Source organism: Saccopteryx leptura, chromosome 2 (genome assembly GCF_036850995.1).
Source record: "Saccopteryx leptura isolate mSacLep1 chromosome 2, mSacLep1_pri_phased_curated, whole genome shotgun sequence".
Taxonomy (NCBI): Eukaryota; Metazoa; Chordata; class Mammalia; order Chiroptera; family Emballonuridae; genus Saccopteryx; species Saccopteryx leptura.
Window position 1 is genome coordinate 34430269 of NC_089504.1, and position 19555 is coordinate 34449823.

General features: G+C 54.1%; 1 protein-coding gene across 3 annotated transcripts in view; it reads left to right on the plus strand.

The window, feature by feature from the left end:
* The window catches only part of CORO2A (coronin 2A), a 50496-nt gene that overhangs the window by 5669 nt on the left and 25272 nt on the right, over positions 1-19555 (plus strand). The window contains exons 1-2 of one of the 3 annotated variants that reach the window (XM_066367581.1): positions 10548-10701; positions 14001-14232. The exons of 1 other annotated variant lie outside the window; for it this stretch is intronic. In XM_066367581.1, coding sequence (XP_066223678.1) covers positions 14176-14232 — 57 coding nt within the window. In that variant the 5' untranslated portion in view covers positions 10548-10701; positions 14001-14175. Of the gene's footprint in view, positions 1-10547; positions 10702-14000; positions 14233-19555 lie in introns of those variants that run through there. One more of the 3 variants, XM_066367584.1, reaches the window with a different exon arrangement.

Below are 19555 nucleotides of genomic sequence, written 5' to 3' on the forward strand. Positions count from 1 at the left end.
GTGTTTTCTGGGCCTAAGCCTCATCCTCCAGCCGGCCCTGGATGGGAGGTGGCCAGGTGATGGGAGGGAGAGTTTGGGGCCTTGCCAAACCAGACCTCCTGGGAGGTGTTGTCTCTTGTATCTGACTGCACATTTGTTTCTCTCGTGCCCGCATGCTCCTGGGACTGCTGCTGCCAGGGATAAAGCCCAGGCTTCCTGGCCCCGCCCTGGCCAGGGTCTCTACCTCCACACCTGTAAAGTGGCATCATAATGGTGCCAGCCTGCAGGGCCAGATGGGAAGTGCTGGCACAGGGCGTGGCACATGCAAGTGCTCAGTGGATAGCAGCTACTGTGGCCATTCCTAAGGCTGCCCCAGGGTGGTGGCCCAGGCTGGGGCACTGAGCCTCCCCTAGCCAGAGCCCCTCCCACAGCACGCCCCTTCGCACCTGGCCGGACCAGGTAGGGCCCAACCAGTGCAGGAGGAGCCCAAAATGAACCTCTAGCCGTGGCATGTGGAGTCCAAGATCACAGACAACGAGGGCCACAGGGGAACGAAAGGAGCCACACCTCTGAGGAGGGGGACCTGACCTGACCACTGACGTGCTGTGTAGGCAAGTCCTGTCCCTTTTTTATGCCCTTGTCCTCATATGTGAAATGGAGAGGCTATTTCCTGCCTTGGTACCTATCATGATCTTCATTCCAGCAGCCAGCGATTGGGGGTCTTCCTATGCTTGGGGAGTGTGGATGAGGACAGAAGCCAGACCCACCATGGCCTTCAGAGGCGCACAGCCAGGGGTGTGGTGGGGGTGGGGGAGCCAGGCTGCTCGTGCAGTTTGAAGTGGGCCAGACTCCAAAGGTGAGGAGAGCAGGGAGGTCATTTGGTAAATCACCCCACCTCTCTGAACCTCAGTCTTTTCATCTATAAAATGAAGATAATAGCTACCTGCATAGCCTAATGTATAGGGTTGTTGTGAGACTCAAAATTGGATAAAGAGTATGGAAATGCTTTATAAGCTGTAAAGTGCCAGGCACCTGTTCATTGTTGTTCACTGTGATGTCTGGAGCCCCCGGGGGAGCGGGAGATGCCCAGCCTGCATCTGGGCCGGCGGAACATCGGGCCTGTTTGCAAAGGCCTGCAATCAAATCCAGCAGGGACAGACAGCCGCCACTCACCTCACACCCCTTGATTTAGGAGTTTGAGAGTGCTTCCGGGAGGGTGTGGCTTTGCTTGGCGGGGGGCCCTGAAGGCAGCCATGACCTAATCACAGCCCTGTCCGGAGAGAGGGGGGACAAGTGCCCCCAGAAGCCTTTCAGGCCGTAAGCGCTGCATCCTGGTGGAGGCTGGGCACTCCGGTCAGGCCTCAGGGACCAGCCTGAGGGGCCGTTCGACACCTGCCAGGGGACGGGCTGGAGGATGGCAGAGACCCCAAGGCCACTGAGAGGAAACTGACATGCAGAGAGAGGTCTGCTGTGTCGTGTTAACTAGAAAAGCAGAGGACAGAGCATGTGGAATGAGCCTGTTTTGGTTTGAATGTGAGGAAGGAACATATCTACACACGTGTAAGTGATAAAGAAACAGACACAGAAGCTGGTTATTACTAGATGGCAGAATTTTATTTTCTGTTGTTTTTATTTTGAAATTTTTATATCCAGTAGCTGTTTTATTTCTATAAAAATTTGGCTGTGTGTAATACATGTTACAATATAATAATAATGTAGGTAATCACCCACGCAGTCTGGCCTCACCAGGCCGGAGGGTTTAAGGGGCACCCATGGTACTAGGACTGGGGGGAGGTCTGGATGACATCCCCAGTACTGGCCTTCTAGAACAACTGAGAACAGGGTCCAGGGGTGGCTTGATAAATGGGTCACACTGGAGGGGAGATCTCTGGGTGGGCCCCAGGACTCTCCTCTTGGGACAAAGACTGGGGTTTTAGGTAGCTGCAGGCACGATCGACATTGTGACCAGACTGCCCCCAAAGCCAGGCTCTGCAGGCCATATCCCCAGGAGCATAGGGTCAGATCCAGAAAGGTGAGGGTCTTCCTGGAGTTCCGGCCACCCCTGAGTGGGACCGGGACAGCCATCAGGCTGGGGAAGGGCCTGTGCCTTCAGACCGCCTGACGCTTTAAGGTTCCGTGTCATCATCCCGGACCCAGCAGAGCCTTTTTCCTCAGCCAGGTGTGTTCTTGGTCTTTGGACCCTAGACCCCCAAAACCCTCTTCCTCTTTGCAAAGGAGGCAAAGAAACGAAGCCGCCGCTGTATTCGATTGAATGCAGGGCACCGTCTACTGTGAGAGGCGTGGTTAGTTTATAGTTCATTGAGAAAGGAAAAATGGTAGACAAACTCTGATTAGGAGTTGTATTTCAGTTTCAGAGATGTTAAAATGTTAAAAAGCTGTGTCTTGAAATCAAGTATATATAACAGACAGGCCCCACACTAGACTAGACCCTTAATATACTTTTACTCATCCTACAGCAACCTCTGGCTAGACATTCTTGTCGTATTTGTACAGATAAGGAAATGGGGACCCAGAGAGGTTAAGTGACCTTTGCAGGGTCGCACAGCAGGCAAGAGGTAAAGCTGGGATTTGAATCTCACTCTCACTAGATTCCAATACTTTTTTCTTCCTCCAACCCCACAAAGGAAAGCCTCCTGAGTTCTGGCCCTTGGGAAGAAGGAACTGTTCACACTGCAGAGTAAACCGTATGCCGGTTCAGAAATGCTCCAGGAGCCTGCTCATTAAAGGCCCAGTGCTAGGAGAAATGGGGCGGGCCTAGAGGAGGGCTGGGAGGTGATGGACAGGAAGGAGCCCTGAGAGCTTGTTGGCTGAGTCATTACCCTCATCGTGTTAGGACCATCACCAGTCGGTGGGCCTGTGATCCACCCTGGAGAGACAGAGATGCACCCCACACAGATATGCCTAGAACCTCGCCCAGAGCAACCCGCTTATTCCTTAAAGTTATTTTTTAATTTAATTTTGTGAATGAGACCTTTGGTTACGTACCGATCACTTTCTGCATGTGAAGCACAGCTCAGCACTAGGGATGAGCACAGCAGACATGGGCACTGCCCTCGTGGGCTCATAGACCACAGGAGATACAGGCAGTAATCCTGGAGCCCCACAAGACCTAGAGCAGGTAGCTGAATGAAAAGAGAGGGTGTGACAGTGTACGGAGCAATGTTCCTAATCCAGGGTCACTGCAGAAGGCTGTTCTAAGGAATGGACTTTTGAGCTGAGATCTGAAAAGTGAGTAGGTATAGCCAGGTAAGGGGGGAGGGGAGCATGCTGGACAAGAGAAACAGCTTGTGCAAAGGCCCTGGGGCTGGAGGAATGGGCCTTTGAAGAATGAAAAGCACTGAGTGTTGGTCTGATGCCTGGCAAGGTGAACTGAAGAGGGTGGAATGAGCCATGGATTATGTTATAGAGAGGTCTGTCTGTGGTCCAGGGCTCTCTCCCTGGGTCTGAATCTGTTTTTATTGATCCATCAGGGGTACTGACAAAGGGCTGGTCATATCTGGCAAGAAGCTGGAGGCAGGGAGGGTATGGTCAGCAAGGGGTACTTGAATCAGTGACTTTAGAAGCAGGTGGCACATTTTTACACATTGACAAGGTACAGGGTGTGGCCAAGAGAAGGAATGGTGAGGTCAAGGCAAGGAGACGATTTGAAGATGAGATGGTCCTTGTACACAGGGACACTGAGACCGGTGAGGTCATGGGAGCTGTCTGAGGTCACACAGCTAGGACATGGCTCTCCTGGTATGGTTCTCTGTGCTGTAAGTTCCAGGTTTCAAAGGGTGATTCCTTTCTTGAATCTTCCACTGGAGGTGAGATCCTAACACTACGGCCCAGGCTGGGAGTCAGGAGGCCTGGGAAGGTAGCCGTGGCCAGCTGGGGAATGGACAGGAATGCATGCAGGAAGACTTCCTGGAAGAGGAAGCAGCCTAGCTGAGCATTGAAGAAGCTGGACATACAGAGTAGGAGGGAGTTGTTGGCAAAGGAACCACACAAGCAAGTGGCTGGTAACAGGAAGCATGGGAGCCTGTCTGGGCTGCGGCGCACATGCAGTGGGTTTGGCTCAGTCTACGGGGAATAGCATCAGGCCTGGGTCAGATGCCAGTGGCAGGGAGGTGGGGCAGCCACCCTGGAGGGAGGAGTGTTTTATCACTGACATTTTGTAGAATTGTAGGCCTATTGTGATGATAAAAAGTCAGACTTTTGGACGATTTTATTATTTTTAAGTTTACTGTAGTAGAACATGCACCTCCTTATTGTCTGCACCCAGGCTGACTGTTCCCTCCCTCCTGCCCTGGCTCTCCCCACCCCCACCTTCCCCTTCCCAGCAGGGGGAAATAGAGCCACAGAGACAGGAGCAAGGTTTCAGGCCTGTGCCTCAGAAGGCCCAGGACCCATGTGCACAGCTGCCCATCACCAGGCCAGGCCCGGGCTGGAGCACCCTGGGACCACTGGGCCGCAGGGGCTCCGAGTCCGGCAGCGTCTAGGGCTGCTCTTGGCAGGCAGAAGTAGATTCTCAGGCATTCAAGATTTCTCCCCCAAAACAGAACCTACCAGAGGATAAGGACAGCAGTAACCCCCCTCAGGTTACTCCCCAGCTTACAGATCTCTATGGGACCCCATGGGCACTCAAACAGCAGCCTGAGAGCTGGGTTTGATTATACCCATTTCACAGATGAGGAAGGTGAGGCTTCGTAGTGAAGCAGAGTGCCTCCTAGAACCAAGGCCTGCTGATGGCCCCATGTCCCCCGTCCTGATAGCACTTGGGGATGCACACTTCCCTGACACCCACAGCCACCCTCCAAGCGGGTGGGTGATCTCACTCATAGAGGAGGCAGTCCCAGCAGACTGAGCAGTGCAGGGACCTGCCTGCGGCCCGGTAGGTGGGCCAGTAAGGGGCTGGACTGTGGCCAAGACACGGAGGCAGCCGGTTTTAGCATTAAGAACTAGAGATTCACATTCTTTCTGGGATCTGCCACTGGCCAGCCAGGTGACCTCGGACAGCATCCCTTCCCAGGCCCTTGTGTCCTCACCGGCAGGCTGAGGGGGTCAGACGAAACCATCTCTGTTGTCCGTTGCAGCCCGAAGATTCTCTCTGAGAGTCTCCCTGTCACCCTCTATTCCAGCGTCCTCCAAAGTGAGGTATGTAAGGCACTCTTTGGGGTGCAAGAAAAATATTATCTGAACAAGAAGACAGTTTTGCAAGCTTGGGTCCCGCCGCGCCCACCTCCTGGCCTTTGCTGTGCTGATGCCGCCGCCACCCTCCTGGTCGCGCTCTGCTCGAGTGGAGTCTGATTTCAACATTTTCCTACCCATTTCCAGGGCAGAGACCTCAGGGCTACCTCTGGGCCTACAGCACCACAGCAGGGGGGGGTCTGACTCTAATTGGGGGCTTGGGAAATGTGGGTTGAGTTGTTGTACCCCAATTTACCCTTCCGTTGTAGGGGCTCCTGCAAAGATTGGGGTCTGTCTTCTCTTTTGACTCCCAGGATCTTTCCCAGCCTAAACCACACTCCAGAGAAAAACAGCTCCCCTTCCAAAGACCCGAGCCACAGGGAGGCCCAGTGAGGATGGGTGACCCCTGGCCTCACAGTTAGAAGACCTTTCTTCCCCAACCATCCTTGGAATTTGTCCCTCTGAGAATGGCAACACAGATAAGGAACAAATATTTGGTATAGTATCCAGGCGCAGGATCAAAGGACACTTTGTTCCCTGTCTTGGAAGACTGGCTTGGGTTGGAGGACTGGACACCTGGATCCTATTCCTGGCTCTTCCCCTTTTGGGTGGCCTTGGGCATGCTGACTTAGTTTCCCCTCCTGTATTGCCAGTGCTACTGTTCTGAGCTGTGAAGTCTGGGATCTTTGGAGAGGACCTGCCCTACTGAACGGTTCTCAGGCTCCAGCTGGAGGGTCTGAAGATGGTCCGGGCTCCCAACTGGGTGCGAGATGGGGACAGCTTGGAGCATTATGGGGGAGGCAACCAGAATGGGGGAGAGATGGATGGGAAACAAGTCATACAAGAAAATTCCTGACCCGGGAGCCATCCCAGGGGCACGTGGTCAGGGGCCTCAGATCTCTGCAGGGCTGTTATGGGGCAGCGGATGTGGTTGGTGAGGCTCCAGGCACGGAGACACACAGTGGGGGAAATTGTACATTTCCGCTCAGTAGGAGGAGGAAGTCGAACGGTTCACTGTTCTGCCCCGGAAGAGGTGAGCGTCTCATCATTAGAATCGTACAAGCCGAGACCCTGGCTTTCCAGACGGACTGCTGTGGGAAGGAGGGCAGAAAGCTGGGCCGGGTCCCTGACCCTGGGCAGTCCTGGGATATTGTGTCTGTTTCTCGCCCCCAGATGTAATCAGATCATTTTAGAGTGGCTCTAGCTAAGAAGTAGATTAGATGAGAATGGGAGCTTTAGATTCTCAACCAGCACTAAGGGGAGAAGGGTGGGGCACAGGCTTGCTGCTTCCATCCAGTGAAGGGGGTTTGTGCCTCCCAGTGGAGACGACCTTCCCCATCTCTGAGTCCTTAGGTTGTTATGTATCCGCACTTTGAGTAACAAGAAAGGAACCTGGACACTTTGTGCTTCTGGTTTCACCTCTAACCTCTGTTTAGAGTCCTTATTCATTTTGCTAAATGTTCACTTCAATCCATCGATACAGGTAAACAGCTTAGAACAAGTGACTGCTCACACTGAATAATCAATAGAAGTTACTGTTGTTACTTATCTTGAATTTACCTTGTGTGTACCTGTGCCAGGCAGTGTTCCTGGTGTTTGTCAGATAGGAACTCACTGTTACCATCCCATTTTACAGATGAGAAAACCTGAGGCCTACAGAGGTTGACCTAACTGTCCAAGGTCTTGTGGCTGGTGTGCGGCAGGGCCGATGTTCGAGCCCAGCAGGCCGGCCCTGACCATGTCTGTAACCACTGTCATGCGGCCTCTCGATGTGGTCATGTCACGTAGTAAAGAAACAAAATGCCTGGGCCTCCATTCTCCCTTCACGAGGGTGGCAGGCAGGGATGCCTGGTCCCATCTACGGATGGGGCGCTGGGGCCCAGAGAGGGACGATGACTTGAGCTGGGTCACACAGCGAATGAGGGCTCCTGGCCTCAGAATATCTGTGGGCCTTCTGTCTATAGTCAGGGCCCCCGGCTGAAGCCCTGAAGGAGTACGCGCTGGCCGTTGAGGGCACCGCTTCCTCACGGGGCCTTTCCTTCACCAGGGGTAGCCGGAGCCAGCTCCCCAGAGGGACAGCAAACCAGAGGGAAGTCGACCAGAGCCACCCTTCTGCCTAGGAGCAGGTCACCCAGGCCGTGCTGAAGGCGCCTGGGGGCTGGTGAGGAGCCGCGCCCCACAGGGCCCCTTCTGCCAGAGGCCCAGGCCGAGGAGGCCCTGGCTAGCCAGGAGTGAACGGGGAAGCAGTAGGGGGAAAACCAGCCTGGGCCCCCCATCCACAGGGTTCTTGGAACCAGTTCCCACAGATATTGAGGCACGACTGAAGTTTTGGAGGAGTCATGTGTTATAATGAGGATTTTCGACTGCACAGGGGTGTCGGTGCCCCTAACCCCTAACCCCTGCATTGGTCAAGGGTCAGCTGGACAGTTCTGTGGTGTGGGGTGCTTCACACTGTTAGGCCACCATCACCACCCTGATTATTAAACATTGATTCACAGTTGCCTACAGTAACCTTTCATGGTTCTGCTGACATGTGTTAATGACCATGCTAAATGGTCAGTGCTAAAATATCGTGCTTGACAAAAGGACATCACATAGGCGCTCGCCCGTGCCAGGCTCTACATGCCAGCACTGTAAGTGAATACACTCGTTGAATCCTTACAGCTCCCCTGTAAGTTAGGTTCTATTACTGACCCCAGTTTGCAGATGAGGAGACTGAGGCCCAAAGCGGGTTAGTCTCTTTCCCCAGATCCCTCGCTGACTATCGTCTGGGACCACTGGTCACTCCCGTTTATTGAGGACTCCCTGTGTGCTCAGGCTAAGTGCTCTGGTCAGCCTCCTCCGGCAACCCGGCCAGAGGCAGGTGCCCCTGAGGTGCGGAGACTCAGAGAGGGTGAGTCTGGGTTTGCAGCCGGGTCTGACTCTGAAGCTAGTGTCGACCTCCTGCCTCAGATGGCGAGGCTGTTGTGGGAACCCCTGCCTGGTTCTTACGTGCTGGCCTGAGCCTGTGTTTACGTATTAGGAAGAATATTTGAGAGATGGTAAGCCCCCAGGAGATCACAGCCCCAACTGGCCCGACTTAGGACGTGACTGTGCACTCAGAGAGGACCGGTTCCTGCTGCCTCTTAGTTGCGTAACGGCGTGACCTCAGAAAAGTGACACCGTTGCTCTGAGCTGAGCACAGCTTGCTGCGTTGGTAACATAGGGGTAATTCTCCCCACCCCAAAGTGGGCGTGAGGAGCAAGTGGAGCGGTGAACGGGAAGGACTCTGTAAACCATGGAGCAGGGTGATAGAGCAGAGGTTCCCAAAGAGTGGTCCCCGGGCCACCTGCACCATCGTCGCCTGGGAACTCGCTAGAAATGCAGAGTCTCGGGCTTCACCCCACACCTGCTGAATCAGAAACTCGAGGATGGGCCCAGCAACTTGGTGTTCATGAGTCTTCTCGGTGACTCTCATGGGCTCTCACGTTTCAGACCCATGGCTGCATGCAGGATGTAGAGGAGATACCGTCACCAGTCCTAGCAGAGCCTGTCATCAGCCTGGGGCCCCGAAGTCGTTCCTGCACTCTCCATCCTCAGCTGGGCCTCCTGCCCTCCCTGGCCCGCAGGCCAGTCTGAAGATACCATTGGACAGATGGCGGGGAGGCTGGAAATGGGGAGAAGGTGGCCTCACCCTCCTCTCCCAGCAGCTGTTACAGACGCTACCTGGGGACTTGATTAAGGCTGAGAGTGGCATCGATCTGCAGGCTAATATACGGGTGAAGGAGACGCAGGAAGGAGTTTCCCATCAGCCTCCTGGTGTGCAGCTGAACTAGGAAATTGAGCGCTGGGCTGCCCAGGTGCAGGCGGGAGCAGCAGGCCTCGTCATAGCTGGGGACTCTTATCACAGGGAAGGGGTTGCAGGGTGAAAGAAAACTACCTTCTAATTTAAAAGCCCCAGCTGTTGAGATGTGGCCCAGAGGCCAGGCCTCCGGCTCGGTTGTTCTAAGAGCTAAGATGTGTAGAGGCAGATCAGGCCTAGACTCCTGGTCACCAGGTCCAACCGCTCTGCATACTCCTCCCTAATCAATAACCCTCTCTTCCTCCTGAGCCCAGACCAGGAAGGCCTCTCAATCATCCCCTCCTCCTCCAGCCCACTGGAGCCAGCCAGGAAACAAATCCCACTCATTTTTTCCTTAGACCAAGCCCAAGTTAAGAAAGAAAAAGCAGGGTGAGGCAAGAGTAGGTTTACAGTTGTGAGTATGTGAAACACAGAGTTTATTCTTGTATTATTTATTAATTATTGTATTATTTTCCATGTGAACAACTGTAAGCCTAATTTGCCCCACCCTGTATTTTCCCAGGGCCAATGTTCTAACCACCTGATGGCGGGGGCTAAATCCACTTCAGCTCTGACGAGGTCACACCACCAGTGACAAACGTTGACGCTGCCTGCAGTTGCAGGTGCCAGCTCTGTAGCCGGCACGTGGAGCCCTCCACCTCTCCAGCCGCGGTCCTCACTGCTCCCTGCATTTGCCCAGATCCCAGCAGACCAGACCCTGTGGTTTCCTGGTTGTGCCTTTTGCCTCCCTGCCCCACGTTGCATGCCCCTCTCCTCGCCTCAGCGCTCCGCCCTGAGCCGCGGTGCCACCAGGTGTGACGGAGCGCCGTGCCCTCCATCTGGAGTGCCTTCCCTTCCCTCTGTGCTGGGCACGATCTGTGGCCTTTAAGATTTAGTTCAAAACTCTGCCCTGCAGCCCTGACCAACTCCCCAGATTCCATCTTCCTGCTGCAGCCTGTTTAGCCTGTTTGCCTAGAATTGAGCTTGCTGGCTTCAGGGTGGCCGCCCCCCCCCCATCAGGGTCAGGGTCGTCATTGGCTCTCCCCAACATCTCAGCAGGTGCCCTGCCCCTCAGGGCCTAGGGACCTGGCTCTGTGCAGTGTCAGATGTCAGGAGGGGGTGCGCCCTGGACAGGACAGGCTCTGGGAAGGCCCCAGTGATGCTGGTGGAACTCACTCTGGGTTCCAGGTCCCTTGCAACAGGGCAGGGTGTGTGCTGATTTGTGGGTCCAAGGCAGGGGCCTGCTGACCACAGAATGCAGGCCCTGGCCAGACGCCCATCCCAGGAGGCGCTACAGAGCTTCCGCCCCGTCTCCTGCTCACTGACATCCTTGAGCACTCTTCCTCTCGGGGCCTCAGTATCCCTTTCTGTCCAAAGCCGGATCCAGAAACTCTGCCAGGAATGGATGATGAGCAGGAAGTAGAGGCTCCAAGTTTTCAGTCACTTGGAGGTGTCTTTAGAAAGTCCCATGTGACTCTTATCTCTCGAAACTGCCAGATAAGGAGATCCTGGGGCAATAAATCTGCATGGAGTTTTGGTCAGAGCCTGATATGGGGGAACACACAGGAAGAAGCCCTGTCCATAACTCCAGAGGGTGAAGTCTGGACGTGTGAGGACTGGGGTGGCTGCCGGGCAGACAGCGCCCCACGCACGGGTCCCGGGCTTTGGCGTGGGCAGGCTGCAGAGCCCTCCTCACTGGACTGTCTTAACAGGTGGGCAGGGCGGGGGCATTGCCCTTCTAGGGGTGTGAAGTCAAACCTGAGATGGGACAAGATTTTCCCAAGGTCATGGAGCAAATGGGTGTCAGAATTAGGACCTTCCAGACTGACCAGCACACCAGCTATGGAAGGACAGGCCCAGCCCCTAGGTCCTGTGCCCAGAGTGGGGTCAGGAGAAGCTGGCGGTAGGTGAAAGCTCAGTCCAGAAGCCAGGTCGAGCTCTGTCTTGGTGCCTGTCTGTGGGATCTGACCTGGGGGTGGGCAGAGCAAAAGGGAGGCCCAGTGGGGATGGATGGATAGACAGATGGACAGATGGATGGATGGATGAAGGAAACGGAGCAGGACAGGAGGAAGGGGAGGGAACGTCCACCAGCTGACCCCTACTTAGTACCAGGAATATACAAGGTATCTGCATCCGCTACCTCGTGACATCCCGGCCAGACCCTGAGAGTTAGCTGTTAGGATACCCTCTGCAGGTGAGGGGCTGAGCTCCACAGGCAAATGAGGTCTCGGATTTGAACCTGGTCCTCCTCTCCCCCTGCCATGGGCTACCTCATTGGCAGAGAGATTGCTCAGTCCTGGGAGCCAGGGAAACCCCCTCAAAGTGTTCCTATTTGGACTGGGCTCAGGACAGTGTTGTGAAAAGGAGGGCATCCTAGGAGCCCAGCTAAGTGCCCGTGGACTCATGTGGGCTGACTAGGTTCAAGGCAGAGAGATGGGGTGTGAGCAAGGATGGGGTGTCTGGGATAACACGATGCTTTGAGGGGAGAGCAGATAAATCAGTCTGACTCGAGGGGCAGGTCTGTGGAGGTGAGAAGGCCATGAGGGGGTGTGGGGGCGCCTCACAGCCCAAGTCTAGCTGAGGGCTTTATCCTGAGGACAGAGGGCTGCTGAAGGAAATGACAGGTCAGGGTGGGGGCAGGATATGAACCTGGGAGGGGGTCAGGGAGTGGAGGCCAACAGAGTCAAAAGGCTGCCCAGGCCACTCAGCAGGTGCCCTGCCCCTCAGGGCCTAGGGACCTGGCTCTGGGCAGTGTCAGATGTCAGGAGGGGGTGCTCCCTCAGGCTAATCTCATCAGGAGGAAAAAGGCATCTTCTTGGCTCTCCCTCTGACTTAATCTGTATTTCCTGTGGGCCTGCAGCAGGGCATCTGTGCTGGACCAGGACCTGAGGGCTGGAGGAAGGGCAGTGCGGGAGGACGCGGGAGGACGCGGCAGACAGAGCCTGGAGACAGGACTGTTTTATCCCTAGTGGCTCAGGGGGCCTCTGCCTCCATTGCTGATATGGCGGGGGCGTTCTAGGCAGGGCCGTGCCACCGCCCCTTCCTCCCCAAGAGCCTCGGCCGTCCCAGTCCCCCGAGCACAGGGCTGAGCTTAGCTGCTGGCCTCTCCAGGCTTTTCCTGACCAGCAGCGGCTGCTAGCTTTACTTTGGGTGGTCTGGTCCCTCCATCAATGCAGTAAGCACCAGGGGTCAGGACTTCATGCCTAGCAGGCTGCTTTGCACTTTGAGGTTTGGGATTTGTACTCAGATCCCCCAAATGTTGCGCCTTCAGCACGTACCTATCATGTGCTCAATCAAATCTTAGTGTCTTATAAACATTTGGACCACAACAGTCTTAACAGAAAACATTTGGGGAACGTGAATCATTCACCTACCATCATTCCTTGTGCTGGGTGAATTATCTCATTTAAGCATCAGAGTAACCCTGTGAGAAAGCGTGGACCCAGAACTAAACAGGTTGGCTTTGAATTCCAGCTCCGTTGCCTATTAGCTGTGTGATTTTGGGCAAGATATTTGACCTCTCTGTGCCCCCATTTCCTCATCTGTAAAAACAAGGTGGTAATAATTATTGAATTGCTGTGAGGGTTGAGTTAGTACATGGAACATACTTCACACATAGCAAGCAATGTGTTAGCTATTATTTTTCTGTTACAATCCCTGGTTTTACTGGTGAGGAAAGAGACAGTAAGTCACACAGGGATGATGGATATGTTCTATCTTCCCCCTGTTCAGACGGATACCCGAATAGCCACATATGGCTATGGAGCGCTTGAAATGGGGTAAAGGAGCGGACTTTTATATTTTATTTCATTTTAACTTTAATTTAGAAGTCACGTGTGACTAGAGGCTCTGTGCTGAACAGAGCTGGTGCCCGGGATTTCACACCCAGGGATGTGATTTAAATGATTCTAATGTGCATTCAAAGCTGCAAACCACTGCCCGGTGCTTGGCTATTTCCCTGAGACTTGGAAACATGTGGAAACATGTGACTGAATCGCTGTCTCTGCCCCCCCCTCACCCCACCCACACCCCCACCACAGGGCCTGGCACGGAATAAGCTGATGGAGGATGAATGTCGGTGATTGTATTAAGTCGCAGTCACCTCGCTTTACAAACCTTCTTGGATATTTCTGCTTTGAAATGTTCTGTTCTCTGGTTCAGAATGTTGGGCTCTTTAAGAAGTCAGTTCTGGAGTCTTCTCCTTCCCGGGCAAGTTGTCGGAGCCGTGGTTACTAGTGACTTAGAATCATTGCAGGTAAATCAGCTCCGAGTTTTTGGAGACTTCTGTGGTAGGCGGTCAGGGGAACCACGTGTCCCTGTTTGCCTGGGACTTTCCGAATTTCAGCACTGCAAATTCTCCAGCCTGGAACTGCCATCCTGGGCAAACCAGTAAGGTGGGTCACCCTCCTTCTGGGGACAGCAACAAGGCTGCTTCTTGCTTTGAAGGAGGGACGAAAACTAAGCCTGAGGGATAGGACCCTTGTCACTTCAGACTCTGATGCTGGCCAGTGGCAGTCAATATAAAGACACCTGGTGCCAAGAAGTGACAGCTAACCAGGGCGTGGCCTCAGGGGAACAGAAAGGACTGTAAGATAAAGCTTCACTAGGGAGAAGCTGCTGAGACCGGGTTTCTTCCTTCTGCCGGGTTGGAAAGGAGGCTCCGTGGGAAATCGCTGGTTAAGCAGAACCCTTCACTGACAGCAGGGCACCTTGACCTCACTCTTGGGCCTCAGCTTCCTGATCCATAATCCCACCCTCTCATGGGTGCAGCAGAGGCCCTGATAAGAATTCAGGATAAATTAGAAAAGTGCTTTCCTACTCAAGTTTGGGGCCAGGGCCAAGATCAGGATAAATTCTATGACGGATGATAGTGGGTCAGGGATTAAAGTCAAGGTGGGGGACCCACCCATGGCGAGGTGTTTATTGTGTTAATTATTGGTCTTTGTAGATCACCTTCAAATAGAGTGTTCTGTACTCTTACAGTAATATTTTTTTATTTTTTTAAAACTAGGAAACTTGTGGTTCTAATCTCCCTCTGTTAACTGCGGCTGACGTAGCGTGGTGGTTCGGACTCTCACGAGGCACGCATGGGGCTAGTTCACTGACCACAAGATCAGGTTTTAAGAGAAAAAAATAAACTAAAACTCCAAATATTATATGTGGAACCACAAATTTACAAAGGGACAATGGTAGCCGGCAGCACAAGACATCTACCCATCCCGGATGCTCCAAGACCAAATCAGGTAACTTCATTCTTTCCCGGAGGCCAGGAACAGTGCAATTAATGAATAATCTATTGGGCTGGTGTGCACCACACCCAGGTTGGGTTTCTTTCAGCCACCCTGCAGCTAACCCTTGCTCTGTGATAATTGAGGGCTGGGCGGGGAAGACAGGCCTTTGGAGGCAGGCAGGAAAGTCTCTGTGTCTGTCTGGCTGTGTCTGTCTCTCTCACCTGTCAGAGAGGAGCATGCGGCAGGAAGAGGGGCCTCGGGACAGGATTTGGCTTCTGCCTCCCACCTGCATTACTCCTACACCTACGATCTTGGTCAAGTCGCTTCCACTGCACCAATAGAGACAATCCCCAGGAGAGGAGTGAGGGTGGGACAGGCAGCCAGCCAGTCCACTGCCAGGCACTAAGAAACCAATTCAGTGGGATGTTAAACCCAGAGATGACTAATTCCTTTTGGAAGGGGAGCAAGGAATTCACAGCCCACAAAGCCTAATCCCTTGGCCTAAGGGCCACTAAGCATGCATGGGACAGAACTGGTGCCACCCCTGCTTTGTGCCCCACCTGAGAAGGCATGCTGTGGCTTTGATGTGGGGCCAGCCAGAAGGGACCAGGCAGGATAGGACAGGTGGCATGGGATAAACCTGGCCCAGATCAGCCATTCTGGCCCAGCCCGTGGGCGAGGCCTCGCAGTGCTGAGGACCCACTACCGTCTGCATTTCCAGCAAGTGCCTACTTGTAGGGAAAATAAAATTCCAGTTCTCTGAATTACTGAGTCCTTACAGTCATGCATGCACAGATGCAGTTAAACAGCCAACCAGATGCATTCGTGCATGCACACCACAGGAGTGAGTACGTGGGTGCCTATGAACACCCTGGGGGATGCAGTGCCCAGGTGCAGACTTGCGCACAGCACACACAGAATCGCACAGACGTCACTTGCATAGATGCGTGCATACTCTCGTATCCGGGCAAAGGGAGAGGCAGCTGCCTGGCTTGGTGCTGCTCCATCCCCCACTTCTGTAGGTTTCTGTCCGTGGCAATAGGTCTGGAAGAACCTTGGCAGTAAAGATAAGATGGTGGGAGGGGTGGGGGGGGGGTGGGGAAAGGTGTCTGGGGCAGGGGGGCAGAAGGTCACCGATGCTCACGTTGCTCCGCGGCCAGCAGCCCCTTTCTGGAGGGCGTGCACGCACTTAGTTTCCTGAGCCTGGTTTTCCTCTTTGGTGAAGCGGGGTGATAATGGTCATGGGCTGAGGTGGGATCTCGGGTGTTGTGGGTGTGGAGGAACTTTTGTCATCATGGTGGTGACCTTCAGGAACCTGGAGGTGGAGGCTGCGGGGGCAGCAGCGTTCCTTCCCAGCTCCAGGACTCACGGCTGTGTGACCTGGGACGGGGGGCAGTTACTTCTCTGCCTCAAATCTGCATCTGTAGTGGGCAGCCAGGTAGCACCTCCCTGGTCAGTTCATACAAGGATGGCACTTGGAATGGCACCTGGCACACAGCAGCCACCCCAAAACTGGGAGTTGCTTTGTCCATAGAGGTGACTGTGAGTTCAAGTTGAGCTGTTGCCTAGGGCCCTTGAGGCCCCCTGACCCTGACCCTGGGCAGAGAGCCGGTCCCTCAGGTGTGTGGCCAGGCCCCGGGCTGTGAAGAAAGAGCACTGGGGGTGGCCAGAGGGGCTGGGCTGCTGCTGACCAGCAGATCATGTTGATTTCAGTGGCCGTGACCTGCCCCTGCCCGCCAGAGCCCACCACGGCACTCGGGGCCCAAGCTGGTTGTTCTGCCCTCCGTGGTATTTCACTAGCGTGGCGTCTCCTGCCCACCCCCTCTGCCCTACCGCAGCCCAGGTGACCGTCATCTCTCATCTGGTCCGCCCTGTCTTCTCAGTGGTCAGGAGTCCGTCTGAAAGGGGAATCTGGGCTTCCCACTCTCCTGCTTTCACCTGCAGTCGCTTCCCACTGCCCTCAAGCCCGGGTCCTTCAGCGTGGCTCCCGAAGTGATCCGGGTCCTGCCCTCGCCCACTTCTTCCCTGCAGGCTTCCTGTGCCCTGGCCACTCCAAGCACAGGCCCTGTGTGCCCACCACCATTGGCTGGGCCTGTGTGGGGCGGTGTGTGGGGCAGGATGGGCAGGCTACGCTCCGTGACAAATAACCCCGCTATCTCAGGGGTTCCCTCTTATTTCTCTGTCATGCTCTATGACAGGGGTCCCCAAACTTTTTACACAGGGGGCCAGTTCACTGTCCCTCAGATCGTTGGAGGGCCAGACTATAAAAAAAACTATGAACAAAACCCTATGCACACTGCATATATCTTATTTTAAAGTAAAAACACAAAACGGGAACAAATACAATATTTAAAATAAAGAACAAGTAAATTTAAATCAACAAACTGGCCAGTATTTCAATGGGATCTATGCTCCTCTCACTGACCACCAATGAAAGCGGTGCCCCTTCTGGAAGTGTGGTGGGGCCGGATAAATGACCTCAGGGGGCCACATGCAGCCCGCGGGCCGTACTTTGGGGACCCCTGCTCTATGACATGAGCCAGCTGGGGGTAGAAGCTCGGTTCCATACAGTCCCTGGGGGAACCCGGGATGATGGAAGTTGTGCCATCTAGAACACGTGGCCTTCTCATCTCTTGCACCAAGGACAAGAGTTCTGGAGGGTCACAGGCAGGTTTTCTATGCTTCAGCCCGGAAGTAGCACACGTCACTTCTGCCCGTGGCTGCACCATGGCTGCCTCACTGCAAGGAGGCTGGGACGTGCGGCAAGTGGCGGACTGGCTGGTGAGCATCGCCACTGGTCGTAGACAGGTCCCCCCCCCCCACCCCACTGCTGCTCAGAGGAAGGTGGGGTGGGGGACCTGGAGCCCAGCCTGCTGACTTCTCCCTACTTTCCCACCCCCAGCCCAGACCTAAGGCAGCTTCTCAGCTGCCACCTAATTGACAAGACCTTAGGGAAGTCTGTCCCTACTGTTCCTTTCTCTCTCTTTCTTTTCTTTTCTTTCTTTCTTTCTTTCTTTCTTTCTTTCTTTCTTTCTTTCTTTCTTTCTTTCTCTTTCTTTCTTTCCTTTCTTTCTCTTTCTCTTTCTTTCTTTCCTTTCTTTCCTTTCTTTCTCTCTCTCTCTCTCTCTCTCTCTCTTTCTTTCTTTCTTTCTTTCTTTTTAAAGATTGTATTTATTTATTTTAGAGAGAGGATAGAGAGAAAGGCAAGGGAGGATCAGGAAACATAGTAGTTGCTTCTTGTATATGACTTGACCGGGCAACCCAGGACTTTGAACTGGCGACTGCAGCGTTCCAGGTCAACGCCTTACCCGCTGCGCCACCACAGGTCAGGCTGCTGTTCCTTTCTAAGAAGACTCCCAGGACCCATTTCTCTCAGGACACAGGGCGGAGAAAAGCTGTGCCGCTCCTTAGCAGGGTGTGGCCTTTATCTTGCACACACTGACTAAATCCTTCTCTGATTCTGTTTCCATTATTGAATTGACCGCTAGGAAGCTCATGAGGTCTGCATCCTCTGTGTGGAGGACCAGGCAGCACACATTCAGTAGCCTACCCCCCCCCCCCCCCCCCCCCCGCATCAGATGATCTCTTCTTGTTCCTGCATTGGCCCCTCCCCATTTCTTCCTCATGGCTCTTCCATTGCCTTCTATCTTGTGTCCTATTTCTGTAAGGCTTCTTACATCCTTTCTGGGATCAGATGGGCATTAATTAGCCAGTCCCTGCTTTTTGTAGCCCTGGCAAATACAGCCAGGATTTGGGGCAGGATTCCTAAAAGGAGAGAGGAAATGTCTGAGTTTCACAGGACAGACTTGCCCCCATGAAGCAGATGGGCTAAGTAAGGTCAGGCCCTTGATCAGCTCTACCTCCTGACATCAACAAGTCTAGTCTTGTGCCTTTGGACTGAGCACAGAGAAGAAGAGCCTGAGGGTGAGCTGCCCAGGCTGGGCAAATGCCTTCTTTGTCTTGACCCCGTGGGTATCCGGCCAAACTTGTCCTCCCCTGGGAAATTCCTGGGGTCTGGGCGGGCAGTGCTCTGTGCTGGGCACTCCTGTAGCAGAGCCCGGGCTGTTTGTTCAGGACCTTAAGCTGGTAGGGAAGATGAGACCTGACACTAGACTCCAGATCAGGGCAGGCAGTGTCGGAGGGAGACCCAAGGGCAGGGAGGAGGGGAGGCTGTGGGGAGCAAGGAGAGCATAGCTCTGCCCCTCGGAGCCGCAGGGAAGACTGGGCGCTCGGGAGCTGGGGGACGAGTGGGAGGACGAGTGGGAGGACGTGGACTTGCGGAGGTGACTACAGGCAGTAATAGGTGGCTGGGGAGTTAAGCCACGCTGAGGAAAAGGCAAGGGTGAAGGCCCAGAGAACCAGAGATGCAAGAGCAAGACCCAAGGGAAGCTAGATGGGGGTCTTTATCTGGAAGGTGCCCTTTAGAAGATGAGCGAGAAAAAGTGAATCTTGGAATATGGTGTGGGACCCAACTAGAAGGCCTTGAATGACAGGCTGAGTTTGGCCTTGAACCTGTAGGGAAGCAATGAATGGGAAGCAATGAAGGGTGATAGAAGGTCAGGGCCAGGCTGGTAAGGAGTGCAACCAAGCTCGGTGTCCAGAGGATCCCTCTGCCCTACGTGGGAGTATAGATGGGAGGGTCCAGTGGGCTCACCGGGACTGGAGAGAAGAGGTTTTACCTGAGCAGCGGCGAGGCTGAGGGAAGGCCACACAGTATCGTGTGGTTGACCACTCAGGCCTAGACTCTCCCAGGCCATTCGTGAGCTGGCTCTGCTCTCCTTCAGCTGGTTCTTTTTTTACTCACATCACCAATTTGTGTGTGTGAGTGTGTGTGTGTGTGTGTGTGTGTGTGTGTGTGTGTGTGTATCATCTCCTTGTTAATCTTACCAACCTACCTGTAGTTTCCCAAACATTCCCTATTTTCTTCTATCTCACGGCCTTTGCTCAAGCTGTTCCAGCTCTCTCTTGTCCTGCCAACATGGCTAGCTCCTAGCCACCCTTCAAATCACCGCTCACGTGTCACTTCCTCTGGTAAGCCCTCTCTGACTGCCATGTACAAACAAACCTCCATTATTACCTACAGCCCCCTGGGTCCCAGTGACCCAGACTCCCCCAGTGGCCTCACTCAAAGGACTCTTCACTCCTGTAAGGCTGGGCTCAGGCGGACTCTTTCCAAAACCGCAGTGCCTGGCACAGGGCCTTCTCACACAGGGGTGCTCAGTCCATATTGAACGAACAAATAAATACAAGGCTGGATGAGAAGCGAGGGCAGCTCAGGAAGGCTGGATGATAATTGTGTTCGTAATTATTACTGTTGATGAAGGGATCTAAATGT